The sequence below is a fragment of the Mus caroli genome, chromosome 19 (assembly GCF_900094665.2).
Source record: "Mus caroli chromosome 19, CAROLI_EIJ_v1.1, whole genome shotgun sequence".
NCBI lineage: Eukaryota > Metazoa > Chordata > Mammalia > Rodentia > Muridae > Mus > Mus caroli.
Window position 1 is genome coordinate 42,401,214 of NC_034588.1, and position 18,008 is coordinate 42,419,221.

At 43.3% G+C, this 18,008-nt stretch overlaps 1 protein-coding gene across 1 annotated transcript in view; it reads right to left on the reverse strand.

The window, feature by feature from the left end:
• The window catches only part of Oga (O-GlcNAcase), a 34,485-nt gene that overhangs the window by 2,227 nt on the left and 14,250 nt on the right, over nucleotides 1–18,008 (reverse strand). The window contains exons 9-16 of the mRNA XM_021151373.2: nucleotides 17,626–17,784; nucleotides 14,931–15,544; nucleotides 13,447–13,621; nucleotides 10,208–10,293; nucleotides 9,133–9,237; nucleotides 6,243–6,328; nucleotides 5,790–5,982; nucleotides 2,141–2,300 (exon numbers count right to left, since the gene is read on the reverse strand). Of these exons, the coding sequence (XP_021007032.1) occupies nucleotides 2,141–2,300; nucleotides 5,790–5,982; nucleotides 6,243–6,328; nucleotides 9,133–9,237; nucleotides 10,208–10,293; nucleotides 13,447–13,621; nucleotides 14,931–15,544; nucleotides 17,626–17,784 (1,578 nt within the window). The remainder of the gene's footprint in view (nucleotides 1–2,140; nucleotides 2,301–5,789; nucleotides 5,983–6,242; nucleotides 6,329–9,132; nucleotides 9,238–10,207; nucleotides 10,294–13,446; nucleotides 13,622–14,930; nucleotides 15,545–17,625; nucleotides 17,785–18,008) is intronic.

The window sequence follows — 18,008 nt, forward strand, 5'->3', positions numbered from 1 at the left end:
TCACTTTGTAGACCAGGCTGGCCTCGAACTCAGAAATCCGCCTGCTTCTGCCTCCCGAGTGCTGGGATTAAAGGCGTGCGCCACCACGCCCGGCTGACTGACAACTTTTTAAAGTCTTTTTTGTTTTTGCTTTTGAAAAAGGGTCTCACTCTGTAGTCCTGGCTGGCCTAGAACTCACTAGGATCAGGTTGACTTTGATTTAAGAAATACCTAACTTTAAAAATATATTTATTTTATATATATATGAGTACACTGTAGCTGTCTTCAGACAGACCAGAAGTGTGCATCAGATCCCATTACAGATGGTTGTGAGCCTCCATGTGGGTGCTGGGAACTGAACTCAGATCCTCTGAAAGAGCAGTCGGTGCTCGTAACTGCTGAGCCAGCTCTGCAGCCCTTGCTTTACAATTCTTAATACTTAGCCGGCAATGAGTGAGTAAAATTCTTCCCATGAAAGAAAAGACTTAGTGGGTAGCGGCAGCTCTGCACGCCCCCTTAGTCCCAGTGCTCGGGAGGCAGAGGCAGGTGCAACTTTTGAGTTCCAGAACACCCAGGGCTACACAGAGAAACTGTCTTGAAAACAAAACAAAAACAAAAAAACAAGCCAAAAGAAAAAAGAATGAAGGGAGGGGAAAAAAGGCTGGTCTAAAAGGCAGGAACAATCTGTGACTGGGCATGCAGTGCTTTGTATATCGAAGTGTTTTACCCTGAGCTACAAAACTAGACTTCTAACTCTGAGAAACTACTGACAAACTACTCGCTTTTCTACCAGCTAAGGGCCCGTGAGTTAGATTCTCACCATGTAGCTTGGGCTAGGCCTGTTTATAACACTCTTACCTCAGATTCTCACACTCTGAGATTATGTGTACTACAATGTTCAGTCCTAAAATGTGTTCTTACAGTTTTTAAAAGACTGCCTAAAAAAATATATTCAAGAAATACCTGTGGTACATAGAGCCTAAAACATCATCTTGCCCTATACAGGTAGATTTCACCCTCCCCTCAGTATTAATGGTGAAACAAGGAATTTCTGAAGACTCCATTTAAGTAATGCAACAGAAATTGCACAAAGTTTCTTCATTACGTTAATTTCATCTTTAACCACTCATGGGCTTCTGAACAAACCAAACTATCTCATGCGCTCATTTCTCATTCAAGTGAAGTTCAAAATTAGTGTTCATATTATAAAAGGGCAGCATTTTTTCAAGGATCAATGCACACTGAACTCTTTACACCAGTTAATTCAAAGTAAATAAGCAACAAGCCAGACACAGTAGGTGCAGACCCAATCCACTTAAGTAGACAAGGCAGGAAGATAGCTTGAGCCCAAGAACCTGAGGGTAACAGAGATGCCACACCACACTACACTACACTCACACACTGAGCCCAAGAACCTGAGGGTAACAGAGATGCCACACCACACCACACTACACACACACACCCATCCCTACATGCTATAAAGGGGGAGAGGGGAATGTAACTCAAAAAAAAAAAAAAAAAAAAAGACCGAGCCACAGCATATACGGAGGCCAGGCCAACTCCGTGGAGCTGGTTCCTTCTGGAGACTGCTCAGGCCTGGAGTGAACATAAAAACAGCAACTTCTGTCAAGTCATTTCTCCTCTTCAGTGTTAATGTGAATTCTGGGAATCAAATTCAGGTCATCAGACTTGCCCTTTGAGAAGCAAGGGCCTATCCAATAACCTTCTTCTCCTATCCAGTGTCACTGTCATCCTCATCCCCAGCTGGCCTGGCACGTGCAGCCATACTAGTGCTGTAACACGTGAGTCAGGACTGAGAGTGAGCAGACTCGATTCTGTTTTATTTTCAATCCCAAGGCCAGTCGGTAGCCCAGGTAATCTTAGCACTCAGGAAGCTCTAACAGAAGACTATGCCAGACTGAGTGAACACATATAAGACCTTGTTGCATGCAAAAGGCTAAAACTAAATTAAACACTTTAAAAGGTATGGGGCTGGTGGGATGGGTCAGTGAGTAAAAGAACCAGCTACCAAGCCTGCCGACCTGAGTCTAATCCCCAAGACCGACATGTAAAAGCAATCAATCCCCTCACGTCCTGCATGTATGCACACACATAATAATAAAGTCTAGCCAAATGATACGGCCCCACAACTTGTGCTCACCATTGGCCTTCAGTGAAGACAGGAGGCAAGCCATCATGCTTTTGGCAACACTCGGGTCAGTCACTTTTTTATGAATATCCATTTTTATCAGAGAAGGGAAGTTGGCAAGGAAAGTTTCTGGCAAAACCTCCTGCTCTTCATGGAAACTCAACATTATTTTCTGCAAAAGAAATATTAGAAACTTTTATACTTAGAAATTTCTTGCCGGGCGTGGTGGCGCACGCCTTTAATCCCAGCACTCGGGAGGCGGAGGCAGGTGGATTTCTGAGTTCGAGGCCAGCCTGGTCTACAAAGTGAGCTCCAGGACTGCCAGGGCTATACAGAGAAACCCTGTCTCGAAAAAAAAAAAAAAAAAATTTCTTTCATGCATCAGTATTGCAGAACTCAGGAAAAGCAAAGCAATTATTTAGCAACTTTTCCAGCTTTGAGAGTATGAATTAGCTTACAAATCTACAAGGTGTTACTTATGGCCAGGTATGGTGGTGTGTCACCTTTAACCCCACTAATCAGGAATCGGAGGCAGAAAGAGCTCTCTTGAATTCAAGGCTAGCCTTGTATACACAGTGAATTCCAGATCACCTACAGATAAACAGTAAAACCCTATCTACAAAAATGAAAGAACACACAGACATAGACAAACACCCTCCAAACACACCAAGTTACCAACCAATTAAGGGGTCTGATGCCAGCAGTTATCAACACTTATTGCACAATTGTGAGGACTGTACTTCAGGATCCCAGCACCTATGGGGAAGATGCCACATCCCTCTAACCCTGCTTTGGAGAGGCTAGATACAGGGCTGCTGAGGCTTGCTGGCTTCCAACTATCTGAAAAACTGTCAACTTTAGGTTCAACCTTGCCTCAGAATATGCAGTGACAGAGGACACTCTCAATGCACAGTTCAGGCCTCCACGTATGCACATAGTTATACATGTGCACACTCATACAGACACATACAAATATAAATCACTTTTAAAAATGGCTTGTTTAATAACCCGTAATGGTTTTTCATGCCTGCATCCCCCAGATTCCTGTAGGTTTAAAGTCAGCCTGGTCGGCCATCATATGTTCCATGAATGCTGGGCTACTCAGGGAGATTCCATCTCAGAAGACAAGAAAGCCAATCTAAAGGCAGCAACAGAACACGTGCTTGCATGTGTGAAGCTGTAGATTCCATCCTCAGCAATATACAGACTTGAAAATAAAAATCTGGGCTGGTGAGATGGTTCAGTGGGTAAAAGCATCCGACTGCTCTTCTGAAGGTCCGAAGTTCAAATCCCAGCAACCACATGGTGGCTCACAACCATCCATAATGAGATCTGACTCCCTCTTCTGGAGTGTCTGAAGACAGCTACAGTGTACTTATATATAATAAAAAATAAATAAATCTTTAAAAACAAAAAGAAAAGAAAAATCTAAGAGCCAGGGTGGCGATATACACCTGTAACCCCAGCACCTTGGAGGCAGAGGCAGTGACTCTGTGAGCGCAATGCCAGTTACTTCCAGGATAGCCAGCACTACATAGTGAGACCGTCTTGAAAAATCCAGAATGAAAAAACAAACTTAAAAAAAAAAGAAAAAGAAAATCTGAGTCAGCTGTTCGAGAGGATAGGAAGCTCCTGAGTGCGTAAGGTTCAGGGTTAGCCAGGGCAATATAACATGAAATAAAATCCCATTTCCAAGAAAAGAGACAAATATTCATAGTGTACTCTGAATTAGGCACTAGACTGAAGAACGTTAGTAGGAAAACTGGTGGGTAGTTTAGAATTTGGTTATTGATAATGCCCCAGCAGCAGTTTCTTAAGCTTGAGAAATGTTGGAAATGAACAAGGGACGGATTGGAACTCTATACTGAAACTTTACCTAGAAACCTAAAAATTACAGTATTAAAAGTAACTCTTAAAAAAGTTTGTGTACCGTATCTGCCAAAGTGTGATTACAGTAACAACAGAATGAAAGAACCATGGTTTTCCTTCAAGACTTGGATCTTTTTAACTAAGCTTTAAGTTAAAGTAAGAAAAAAAGAAGCCGGGCGTGGTGGCGCATGCCTTTAATCCCAGCACTCGGGAGGCAGAGGCAGGCGGATTTCTGAGTTTGAGGCCAGCCTGGTCTACAAAGTGAGTTCCAGGACAGCCAGGGCTATACAGAGAAACCCTGTCTCGAAAAAATCAAAAAAAAAAAAAAAAAAGAAAAAAAGAAGTACTGTAGGTCAGCGACACCACACTCACCTAATGTGTGCAAGGACCCAGATGTAACCCAAAGCACAGCAAAAACCAGCAGCTATGGGATGATGTGATGGATGCCAGTGCAGCGTCCACACAGGATTCAGAGGTCTCACTGGAGCTGCAGGGCTTTCTGAGCTAAAGCTGAAGATGAGGTGGATCGCCATCCCCACGCCTGGCTGCCTGGGCAAAGACATGCACCAAGAGGAGGCCAATCTCTTCTCCCAGCCCATCAAGAAATCTGATTACTTTTTTCATAAGTGCATCCCTTAAGGATGAGGTTTGGTTTTTTTTTTTTTTTTTCCTTTTGCTTATTTCTGCCAGTGCAAAAGCAGACTTGAGCTGCCAGAGCAGACTTAGTGTCATTACAGGGGCTCACTACGTTTGTCCTGATGCTGAGCTTTCCAAAAGGCCGTGGTCTTGCTTCTCATTTGTCCTTTGGAGAAAGAAGCTACAAGGGGGAGCAAGACCGGCAAGCCCAGATTGTCCCATGCATGGTGCCACATCATGTCTGCTCCTGTGTTCTAGAAACTACCGACAGCCAGGGGATGGTTACTGCACTTCAGCTGGGGTCTGGACTGATGCCCAGGGCAACCCTGCCAGGGCTACCCCAGCCTACACAAAGCTGCTCGCTCTCCCCACCAAAGTCTTTGACCATCTTTTCAAAAGCCGTATTAGAATCTCCACTCAAAAGACTCAAGACTCCAGCTGTGGCCATCAAGCAGGATTTTTATAAAAACCAAACGAAACTTAGCTGCCAAGTGATAGGTCTCACCTATCACTTGCCGTAGGTAGAGGGAGGAGGATCAGGGGCTCGTGGAAAGCCTGGACTCCATGTGACTCTGTCTCAAAAACGTAATTCAGAGCAAAGACAGCTCAGCAGTTAAAAGCTCTTGCTGTTTTTCATTGGGTCGTGAGGATCCACATCACAGCTCACAGCCATGTGATTTCAGTTCTAGATCTGATGGCCAAAGGGAATACCAGGTACACACTTGGTATACAGGCATACACACAAACAAAACACTTATACAGACAAACTTAAAAAATTAAAACAAAACAAATAAGCACCAATATTGTAACTGAGTGCATCACATGAAATAAAACATGTTAGTCCATTAGTCCACACAAAGCCATAAATTCAATCCCAATCAGCATAAAACTAAAAGAGAAAATAAAGCACTGCAGGCTGGGTGTTGTGTGGCGGCCACGCCTTTCCGCGCTCAGGAGGCCAGCCTGGACTACAAGAGCTTTTCTTTTTTTTTTAAAAAAAAAGGCAGTTTCCCTGGTCAATCTGGCTGGCCTGAAACTTGCTACGCAGGCCAGGCTGGCCTCAAACCTGCTTCTGCTTCCTGAATGCTGGACAAAAGGTATGTACCATCACATTTGGTGATTTTTAAATTATCATAATTCTAAAGCAGTGAGTTACCTCAGCCTCTGAGAGCTCTTTGTCACCATTTGGCTTGGTATACTTCTCTTGCATGAAGGGAATCCAGGAAATTTTACACTTTTTAATGAAGGGGGTCACATCTACAGTGCCTAAGGCATAACCACAGATGCCATCTTCATCTTCTAGGACGAAGCAGTAATCCAGGCTGAGGGACAGCAGTCCTCCTACTAACCTGCTCAGAAGGAAGGAAGCCGGGATGAGCATGTCAACTACTAACACAGTTCACAACCAGTGACACGAGGTCCACTGCACCTCGCTTATGAACCCAACCTTTGGAATATCAGAAAATGAAAATAGACCTAACATTCGTTTTCAGATTTAAGATTAAACTGGAAATTAAAAAAAAAAATCCTTGCAGTCAACACCTCCCCTTAACCCAAAACACGTGCTCTAAGAAGTATCTATTACCCAAGCCAAACAGGTATCACATACTTGTCTCCAATAAGGTCAGGCTGGCTTTGAAAGGGGAAACCCACTCCATCATCATACATTTCTCTGCAAATCTTGTACACGGAAGCCTGAAAATATAATCTAGTTAGGCAACACACCAAGAAAAATGTCAAAAAGAATGACTATAAGCAGCTATGTGTGGTGCACATAGGAAGCTGAGGCAGGAGGATTGCAGGTTAAAGCCAAGTTGCTTAGTAGGCTACATGTTGAGTTTGAGACAGCTTTGGGTCACAAACTTGACTGTCTCAGAAAGAGAATTACAAGTTTAGAGGAAAAACTGTGGCCTATCAGAAACAAACACTACCTCAGTGGGGGTGAAGGTAGACTCATCTCCATGATATTAACAGGTAGGTACATAGCTCAGTGGCACCTAACATGTACAAGGACTACCCCTGCACTAACGGTTATTTATTGGGTCACAACTGTAAAAACCAGTCAGAAACGGTTGGGCATTCATTAATCGCGATAGAGACCTGTCATTTGTATTGCTTTAAGACCATGCACGCGTGTCCCGGTGTGGTGTGAACATGGAAGTACAGGTTCTGTAAGACCATGCACGCGTGTCCCGGTGTGGGGTGAACATGGAAGTACAGGTTCTGTAAGACCATGCACGCGTGTCCCGGTGTGGGGTAAACATGGAAGTACAAGTTCTGTAAGGTACTTGATCCCTGGGGCGCTACTCATAGGAAGCTGTGAGCTGCCTGAAGACACGGGCCGGGACTGAACTCTGGCCCTCCTTTCTGAAAAGGATACAAGTGCTCTTCGCCACTGAACCATCTCTCCAGCCTCGGAGATGAATTTGTAAATTGTGGATTTAAAAGCCAGTGAACGTTTTAAAGAGTCTCTTAGCCTTTCTTTTTTGAGGAAAGAGTCTCACTACACAGCCCAAACTTGCCTAGACTAGATCCTATAATTTCAGACTCAAGTTCTGGGATAAATCCACAAGGACCTGCTAATCTTTCACTTTTTGAAACAACAGTTCCACAATGCTTTAAACACATTACTGTCTTTAAAGCGACTTCCTTCCTTCCTTTCTTTAAACAGCTGATGGTTAGGAGTCGCCATGTGGGTGCTGGGAACTCACCCAGGTCAGTCCTCTTTAGCCACTGAGCCATCTCTGCAGTCCCTACTGGCTTTTTAAAAACAGGGTTTCACATCTTAGCTCAGGTTGTCTTAGAACTCACTAAGGCCCAAGATAGCCTTGAACTTGTACCAATTCTGCCTCAACATCTTAAATGCAGGATTACAACCCTGTGCCACTAAAACCCAGCTGTCACTTGACTTTAAATGAATACTTCTCTGCCTCCCCCAAATAACCCAGGGCACTCACTGTATATGCTATGCAAGGACACAATCAATGAATACTTGCTATTTACCTATCACCAATCCTTACTTAATTTTTAAGATTTTAAGTTTTACTTCTGTATATTTGCCTGTGTGAGTTGAGTATGTGTACCATCTGTGTGCAGGCGCCCATAGACCAGAAGACAGCTCTGGGTGCCCTGAACCAGGGTACAGGCAGCTGTAAGTTGCCATAGGGTGCTAGGAACGAGCTCGGTTTCTCTGCAAGAGCAGTAAGTGTGCATAAATAACGAGCCAGCTCTCTAGTCCAAGCTTTTTATCTTATTTTTTAAAAATTTATTTCATTTATTTAATGTGTATGAGCACACTGTTGCTGTCTTTAAGACACAACAGAGGAGGTCAGAGGATCCCATTACAGATGGTTGTGAGCCACCATATGGTCGCTGGGAATTGAACCGTGGACCTCTGGAAGAGCAGTCAGTGCTCTTAACCTCTGAGCCATCTCTCCAGCCCCCAAACTTTATTTTTTAGGCAGTGTCTTACCATTAGCTCTGGCTGGCTTTGAACTCACATGAGTTCCACCCATCTCTGACTCCCAAGTACTGAGATTAACGGCATGCACCAACACACCTGCCCACATTTTGACTTTTTAAAGTTAAGAATTAAAAGATTCGGCTCAAGTAATTAAAAGTTCTAAAGGAGGTAAATACCTTACTTAGGCTCCTCCAAATGTTCCTAAATTTAGCCCTCAATGTTTTAGGGTGGTATTTTAAGGGCTGGACATTTAGTTATAATTTCCACCTGAGGGGCTGGTGAGATGGCTCAGTGGGTAAGAGCACCCGACTGCTCTTCCGAAGGTCCAGAGTTCAAATCCCAGCAACCACATGGTGGCTCACAACCACCCGAAATGAGATCTGACGCCCTCTTCTGGTGTGTCTGAGGACAGCTGCAGTGTACTTACATATAATAAATAAATAAATCTTAAAAAAAAAAAAAAAAAAAAAAAAAAAAAAAAAAAAAAAATTTCCCACCGAAAGGGGGAAAAACCAAAAAAAAAAAAAAAAAAAAAAAAAATTTCCACCTGAAATCCACCTCTCCCCACAACGTGTAACACTCAGCTGCTAGGCTTCAAGAAGGTGAAGCTAGGAGGTGAGGCTCTGTTGGACAAAGCAGAGTGTCTTTTAAAGGGTGCAGTTTAACTGACTCTTTACTCTCTGGCACTCATGGCATGAGCAGCTTTGCTCTGCTCTGCCACTGCACCATCAAGATGAGATGACATCAAACAATGGAGCTGACTAACCATAAACAGAAACCATGAACCCAACCCAGCCATCTCTATTTCTTTTTTGAGACAGTCTTCCCATGTAGCTTTGGATGCCCTGGAACACACTGTGATTAGCACAGGCCTGAGGCTCAGTGGCAGCTGAGCCTGATCCCTGATCCCATAAACACATCAGTGAAGAGTCATTTCAGACAGAAGCAAGTCTTTCTTTCAGCCATCTAGTTCAGAGGGCAGCTGTAAGCGTGCACATAACCACAGAGCAAGCTAATAAGCAAAACATACAATTACCTCATCTTTAGGGAAATAAGGTCTGATAGTATAAACTTTGGAGGTAGGAGTCAGTGGCGGTGGTTGAAAAAAGAGATCATTTGCTCCATCAATTGGCAGCAAACGCTGTAGGAAGGGAAAGAAGGAGACAGATTAGCGTTGAGAAGACACCCATTTCTTTCACTGAGTGTGCACTGCAGATTACCAACTTAACATTAACTGGCTACTGCAGGCAGACCGAAAGAAGAGGGTATGCTACACTTTACTAATATAATGTCTCTTTCCTGGGGGAGGGGTTTCAGAATAGAAATTACCCAAACTGACTTACACAGCTTTAATGGCATAGTAATAGAAATCTAATTTTATAATCAAAACAACAAAAAAACTAGTCTAATTATGACATAAATATGTTTTAAAAACCAATCTTAAATGAACCATCTTTCTATAAGATGGCGGAACAGAATGTCAGGAGGAGAGGTTTGGTCTGAAGAGGGTTATCTGTCCAGGAGACGCTTTATCCCCAAAGCAATGCGCTTCAGTTTGCTGTGCGCAGCAGAGCACCTGTTGGGGGGAGAAAAGTAGAGCACCTGAAAAATCCATGAACAAATTCCAGCAGCAAGAATGGATCTACCTTGTTCAGACTGTCACTCGCTGACAAGTTGTTTGTTTTAAGTATATTCTTTTTATTAAGTTACCAAGAAACTACCCTTAGACCCTTTGTCAATCACTTGCATAATCAGTTTTTTTTTTTTTTTTTAATTTTTTTTTGCTCATGGAGTTTCCTACGGCAGACAAGCATGCGCGCATTGTGCATTGCGGGCGCAGATTTAAATGCTGTGCGACCTGCAAAGAAACAATGTGAAGTGTAGACCTAGAGCCGCTGCGCTTCGCAGGCGCGGGGGATTGACAGCATCTCCTTCAGAAATTACTGTGAAAGAGGAGGAAAATTTGATTTAAAATCCAGCTATATAACTAAATTGAATTTGGGACTAGAAAGCCTTCGGCAGACCAATCCTTCCAGCCATCAGATGCGCAACATAAGGTTTCTCATAAAACAAAGAAAAATGTCAATTCAGTTGTGAATTCATATTGATACCTGGAACTCTCCTGCTAGACCACCTCTAAAGGCCCAGGGCTCCTGGTCTCCAATTAAGAACTGTGCTGAAGAGTGACTACGACACCCTGTTGAGATCAGATCCAAGCGGAGAACGTTACGAGAAAGGGGATTTCCTGGGGTCTCAAATGTCCAACAAACTAACACACACTGGAAATAGCTCTCTAAAAGTTCTAAACCAGGGTTTCAAGGCAAGGCTGTGATAATAATTATTTCAAAATTTATAATGGCATTTCAATACTTCTATTCCTTCTGTTAATGGAAAGCACTACCACCAATCAGTTCTACACTTTAATTATTGGAAGGAATAGTTAGGTTATCCGCAGACGTTCCTATATTCCTTATACACAGCAGTAAGTCAAAACAACTGCTTAAGTATCATGACATTTTCTAATTGTAAACTGAAGCAAAGAGACATTTTATTATCACAGCCCATGAAGGAACTGAATTAAACCTGTCTGAAGTCACATTTTACATTTTGAGGAGGGTACAGAACAGGGAAGGAGGGGGTCAATCTTGTCAGAAAACTTAAGGTTGGCAGATACTATTGACAAAAATGAAATAATAAAGATTTTGGTTTTGGTGAGCAAGGGCCATCTAAACCCAGTCAGTCAGTAATACGGTCTGAGAACCAGGGGAGAACCAACTAAACTTCTTGATTTGTCCAAAGCTAAAAGCACTTTTCTTAAAAGTATGACAATGTGTGGTTCTCTTAGGCATCTGCTAGAGCACTGCAGGTGATGGATGCAGGCAGCAATCGGCAGGCTCGAAGGCAGCCAACCTCACAGGCAATAAAGCCAACAACCAAGAGATAACTCATAGCTAATGTTTGGAAACCAAATAGAAATGACCTGCCTAGTTTTCTGACAAGATATAGCAGCGCAACATAGTTCTTTTCCATTGGAAGACAGCCTTCTACCTCCTGTTCAAGTTAACAGTCTTATCAGTACAAGATACAGTGTGCTAGTCAGACAGTCCCAAAGCAAACAAAATTTTTGTTGACAATTCGGCCCATTAAAAAGATCACATCTAGGTTTGTTATGTTTTAAGGGTAGGGTTATTTATTAAAAAACAAAGCAAAAATAAAACAAAAACAAAAACAAAAAAAACAGAACACACTCACACACACAAAAAAAAAAGAAAAAGAAAAAAGAAAAAGCGAACACAAACCCCATAAAATGTAGTATTTGTAAAATAAACATGAAATGGGTCAAAATTTAAACTACAACAAGAGGTTGCCCATTCCATTCAGTGATTTACACTATAGGTAAAACCAAATAACAAAGCAAAAAGTACAAAAACAAAAACAAACAAACAAAACAAAACAAAAAACCACCAATATATTTCTCAAACTTTAAATTCAGCCAATTTCCCCTACCCTCCACTTTGAGACTCCAACATAACTAGCACTTCCAACTAGTACAGTAAAAAGCTGCATGTACGAAGGAAGAGCTGCGTAAATGAAAACATGGTTAATGCCTGAGACGCTGCGCAAACGTGACTTCAGTTCCTATCTACTGCCCTAGATTTATTCTACCTGAGCTACCTCACAGACACAGTCTTTCAACTTAAACTAATTAATCATGACGCGCTGTGAACATCTGCCGCTGTCCATCCAATAGCAGTAGACACTTGTGCTGAGGATTCTCCCATCTGTACACAATGGGGAAGAAGATAATAGAAGTCGTTAGTCATCAAAAGTACTGCATGGCACATTGTTTAAAGGACTGAATGCCAGCTGGACTGGAGAAAGGAAGAAAATCAAAGGCGTCTAACCTTAAGTCTCTGAGATTGGTCATGATATTCTCCCTGTTATGGGTATCTGTACAGTCTCATAGGTGTGATGGTAAGTATTTAAACTACATGTTCTGAGACTGTACAACCTGGGAACATGACCCTCACTGCTGCCTAAAGCAGAAATAGCTTGAGAAGAAAAAGGAACACTATTGGATATAATAAATTTTAACTTTCAGAAGTTCTTGGATTTGGGGGGCAGGATGTGACAGTGAGGACTGAACCCTGCAGTGAAGAGTATAATATTTAAGTGATATATATATATATTCTCAAGCTCAACAGTCTCGATTTCAGGATCAAAATCCCTAGGGGACTTACAAACTTACAATGTAAATCCCTATAAGGATTAACAACTCCCTGGCAAGGAGCCTGGAAGAAGTGCTACCATCCAACTATTAATAGAGATGGTTTTCCCCACCGAGCCTAAAACGAGATTTCTGCCACCCATAATAGGTGTCTAAGATAGAGACATCTATTTTTCTCAAAGGTGCTAATTAAGGCTCCTGTGCTAATAGATATAGTACTTTCTGTGTTTTAAAATCAGTAACCAGAGATTCTTAATATTTAAGAGTCCAAAGACTTATGGACAGAGAACTAGGAATCTGAGAACTGTGTTTCAGACCATCTATTTTACTAAGACCATGAAACCCCGTTGCAGTCTTTGTGCCTACTATGAAAATGGACATGGGAGTTAGCTTTGCTGCCTGCTGTGTGCTGTACGCCCATTGCATGAAACCTGAAAATGAAATGAGGTCCCTGGAGAAACTTGGCCATGCTGGTGCTTTTGTGCCAAGTTTGGGGAATTTAAAAAAAAAAAAAAAAAAAGAGGCACACAAGAGTCCACTAGATGAAGCGGAGTTTCTAGGGGACTGTAATTTCCATCCCGTGCTAAAATCAATTAGCTGTAAAAATGTACAACGAGCAGCCACAGGAAGTAATACCAAGGAGCACCAGAATAGCCTTCCACTAAAGCTCGCATGCGCACAGGGCTGGGAGGACGGCTTCCTCTGGCCAGGCCCACCGGGAATTTCAGCAGTTGTTCCATCACCACAGCACTAATGGTATCAAGACACAGCAAGCAGCAGAAAGCTTACAGAGTCACATCTCATAGAGTTTTATCTCCAGATCAGGTCAGTGTGGGACTCAGGGTTCCATCCAGGAAGCATTCAGTCAGAGCATGTTAAAGTCAGTACTTTCTAACATATTTGCAAGATATTTATGAAATTAGCCCAAGGGAGAAAATCTATTTTGTCAATACAATTACTAAGGCTTTTAAGTTTTTCAACTATGTTCACCTTTGAGAAAAATCTAGGCAAAGAACTGAAGGAACATGGAAATTTGCCAATTCCCTAAGTGGTTTTCTCCCGTGGGATAATTTTAAAGGACAATGTCTATGGATGAGAGAGGACTACTGCTGGTGCACCTACCTAACCACTGCACAAAAGATTTCACCATAGACATGATACTCTTGATGTCCCACACATAGGAGTACATGTCATAAAGGATGGTCCTGTTGGCACAGTTGGAAAGCCGGGTGAACATCCCCATCACTAGTGCGCACATCTCTTCAAACTTGGCTGCTCGTGACCGCCATTCTTCTATCTATACAGAATTAAGAAGAAAAATGAAATGGCTCAAAAACTGTAAGTTTAACAAAATGATCTAAGAGTTATACACTGAGCTGTTGATCAGGCATACACAATTTATCTTAAACAGTAATCAATGGTTTAAACTCTAGGTGAACAATTAGTTTGTATCCCCAAACTGACAAATACCTAAAGCAGACTTGCCTCCACTTCTAACTAGAACATCAAACAAAGGAAGTGAGGTACCAGATGTATAAAACTCGCCCATTATTTTAAAGAACATACTCTAATTATGGTCACGTTTATGCCAGTTACAATTACTTCCATTTAAAAATCTCAAGGATTGCCGGTCGGTGGTGGCGCACGCCTTTAGTCCCAGCACTTAAGAGGCAGAGGCAGGCGGATTTTTGAGTTCAAGGCCAGCCTGGTCTACAGAATGAGTTCCAGGACAGCCAGGGTTACACAGAGAGACCCTGTCTCAAAAAACTAAAAAAACCTAAAAAAAGAAAACAAAAACAAAACACCTCAAGGATTGGGGCTGGAGAGATGGCTCAGTGGTTAAGAGCACTGACTGCTCTTCCAGAGGTTCTGAGTTCAATTCCCAGCAACCACATGGTGGCTCACACCCATCCGTAATGGGATCTGGTGTGTCTGAAGACAGCTACAGTGCACTTACATAAAATAAATAAATCTAAAAAAAAAAAATCTCAAGGATTGCTGTTTTGAGACAGGGTCTCCTATAATCCAGGCTGGTCAAACCCCTGATGTAGTGGAAAACTACACTGAATGCCTGGATCCCCCTGATCTATCCTCAAAGGGCCAGAACCACCACAGCAGGCAGGCACTAGCACACTGCTGCTTTGTGGCAGGTACGGTGGCTCACACAACCCTAACACTTGGGAACCTGAGCAGACAGAACCGCTGGGCATCGGAGGTCATCTGGAACTACCTACCAGTCTGTCTCAGTCTAACTCCAAGGGATCCAAGGCCTCTGGGGAAACATGTCTAATGTATGAGTGAGTACACATGCGCACACATACACACACACACCAGGACACTCTGCCCACATCATTAATCTCACCACTTGGAAGGTGAAGGCAGGTAGATATCTTGTAGTTCCAGGACAGCCAGGGCTACAAGAGAAGCCCTGTCTTGAAATACCAAAACACCCAAACAAAACGAAAACCAAAAAAACCTAGAAACAAAAACCCAACAACATCAACTAAACAAACAACCAACCACTTCCAAATGTTTCTAAGACACTGTGAACAACCCTCCATTCCCAGCACCGTGAGGAGCCACTGACGGACAACGAGCACACTTACTTTTTCCGAGTCTTTCCCTTTGCAGTTGACACTGACAACACTGCTGTTTGCTCGAAGCCACTGGAATTCCCGTAGCATCTGTGCTCCTTTGGGCCCGTGCTCATAAGGAAGGTAGAACAGGTCAGCGAGTAACTGCAAGTCCTCCAGAGTCACAGGCTCTGCGGTGTACAGAGGCTTTTCATTTGGACCTGGCACAAACTGCTCCTTGTGTGTTTGCTCATCTGTCTGCATAGGAGCCACGTCAGGAATGCAGTCTTCCTGCATGGACATCTCTGGGGATTTGGACTCAGCCATGCTCTCCTTATCCGTGTCCATTGGTCTCAACTCCTCCGCCATCTTAGCTTCAACAATCTCAGTTAATATCTGGTTGTCATTCTTGTGCTCTGCTTCTTCTTGCTTTTCGACCACCATATCCATGGGTTCCTCATCTGGCTGTTTCTTTTCCTCTTCCTTGGTCAGAGCTGAGGGTTCACCACTCAAAGCTGCTCCCTGGCTCATAATGGGCTCCTGGTAAACTGTTGTAACTACAGTTGTGGCATTTAAAGAGGGTGCAGCAACTAAGGGAGTCCCATCAACTACACTTGTCTTAGCTCCACTGTGTGCAACTTGCCTACCTACAACCGGGAGAGAAAGAAACAAAGGCAATCAAAGCTAGAAACAAACAAATTGGACTTATTAGAGTATTTTGGGATGCTTGCCCTCCACCCAGGCCAGGAAGACAACCCAAAGGGTTAAGAGGCTCCCCACCAAGCCCAATGACATGAGTGTGAGCCACAGGATTGGCATGGAAAGAACTGACTTTTAAAAACTGTGCCATAGTGTGTACACACTTGTGTGTGCACATAATAAATCAATAAACTTAATTAAAAATTGTTTGAAGCCGGGCGTGGTGGCGCACGCCTTTAATCCCAGCACTTGGGAGGCAGAGGCAGGCGGATTTCTGAGTTCAAGGCCAGCCTGGTCTACAAAGTGAGTGCCAGGACAGCCCTGCTTGTGGACGTTGTACATCGTGGTGCGGAGCCTAGTGCGCACCACGATGTACAACGTCCACAAGCAGATGGTGGCACACCCTTCTGCATACTGTGGACAGGCATAGAGGCACATGCTATTAATATCAGCAACTCAAGATGCAGAACAGAATCTCCCTGAGTTCAAGGTTAGCCTACAGTGAGTCTCCAGGACAAGTGGCTACAAAGTGAGACCCTGTCTCAAAATGAAAGTAGGTGTACTGGGGGCTGGTGAGATGGCTCAGTGGGTAAGAGCACCCGACTGCTCTTCCGAAGGTCCAGAGTTCAAATCCCAGCAACCACATGGTGGCTCACAACCATCCGCAACCAGATCTGGCACCCTCTTTTGGAATGTCTGAAGACAGCTACAGTGTACTTACATATAATAAATAAATCTTTAAAAAAAAAAAAAAAAAAGAAAAGAAAGTAGGTGTACTGTGTTTGCAGAGAACCAGAGTTTAGCTCCCAGCACCCATATCAGGCAGCTGACAACTACATCTAACTCTAACTCCAGCAGAACCCACTGCCTATAAGAGCACACTCATTCATTCATGCTTGTGTGCACGCTGGTACCCTCAGAGCCCGGGAGGGTGTCCCATCTCCTCAAACTGAGGTTAGAGATGATTGTGCGTTGACATGTGTACAGGGAACTGAACCCAGGACCTCTGTCTGCCAAGAGCAGGAAGTGCTCTTAACTACTATGCCATTAAAGCCTAATTACTCGTGCGGAGCACAGTGTAAACACCTGTTATTTCCAGCACTGTTGCAGGCCAGACAAGGACCACATAGCAAAGTCAAAACCTTGCCTCAAAAGAAGTTAACAGTTACCTAGAAAACCCAGATTCCGCTCCCAAAAACCACATGAAAGCTCACAAGCATGTGTAACTCCAGTTCCAAAGGCTCCAACACCCCTTTCTAGCCTCCACTGGCACTGGATACACATGCTGTACAGACATACATGCAAGCACAAGACTCAAACACATTAAAAAAATTTTAAAGAGCTGGCCATGGTAATACATGCCTAAAGTCCCAGCACTGGGGAGGCAAGGCAGGAGGAGTAGGAAGGACTCCAGGACATCTGTGGCTCCACAGCAAGTTCTAAGCCAACCTGGGCTACATGCCAGCTTTAAAACACACAAAACACACAAAACCTCAATTACACTTTGCTTAGTGGATCTAAAGTAAGGGGCATGACTGTACTTTTGTGACAACTCTGTAATCCAATCCCCTGATAAAAGGCCTGTGTAGCAGAACAGGTAGGTCTACTATATTCCAAGAACAAAGGAAACCGAGGCAAGGGAATCTGTTGAGTTAGAGGCTAGCCTGGAGTACAGAGTGAAGTCCAGGTAAACAGAGAAACCCTGTCTCAAAGCAAAACAAAAATTCAAGTTCTTCTTGGGTTACATGTCAAATTAGAGGCCAATCTGGAATACATGAAACCATATCAAAAAGCAAAGTCCCAAGGTGGACAGTTTCTGAGGAATGACACCCAGGCCCAACCCTCGGGCACCTGCATACACAAGCAAATGTGCACCTGCACAACCACTCATACACACACACACACACGTATGTATACTTAAGTGACTATAAAATCCAAAATAAAACATAAACCCAGAACTAGTGGACTAAAATGGAGTTAAATGAGTATTTCACCCTGGCAGCAGCCCGCCCTCCCCAGCCTAACTCACTGCTGTACTGATGAGGGACGCCGAACTCCTGCAGCCACTCAGTTAAGGCCAGCTTTAAAGCCACCTGTGGGCTGTAGAGAACATCAGTCTCAATGTCTTCGTCACTGCCTTCGTTTTCTAACTTTATCTGTATTGACACAGTACTGTCTTCACTGTCAGCTGTGAGGGGAAAAAAGCACAAAAATAGTTTTTATTAGAAAACCTCCTCGTAAGTGAAGATGGATGCCTACGTTTCACTTGTAGTAAGCTCAGAGCAGCAAAACACAAACAAATCTCAAATATAAAAACACAACCCAAATATAGCTGTCTCTTGTGAGACGATGCCGGGGCCTAGCAAACACAGGAGTGGATGTTCACAGTCAGCTATTGGATGTATCACAGGG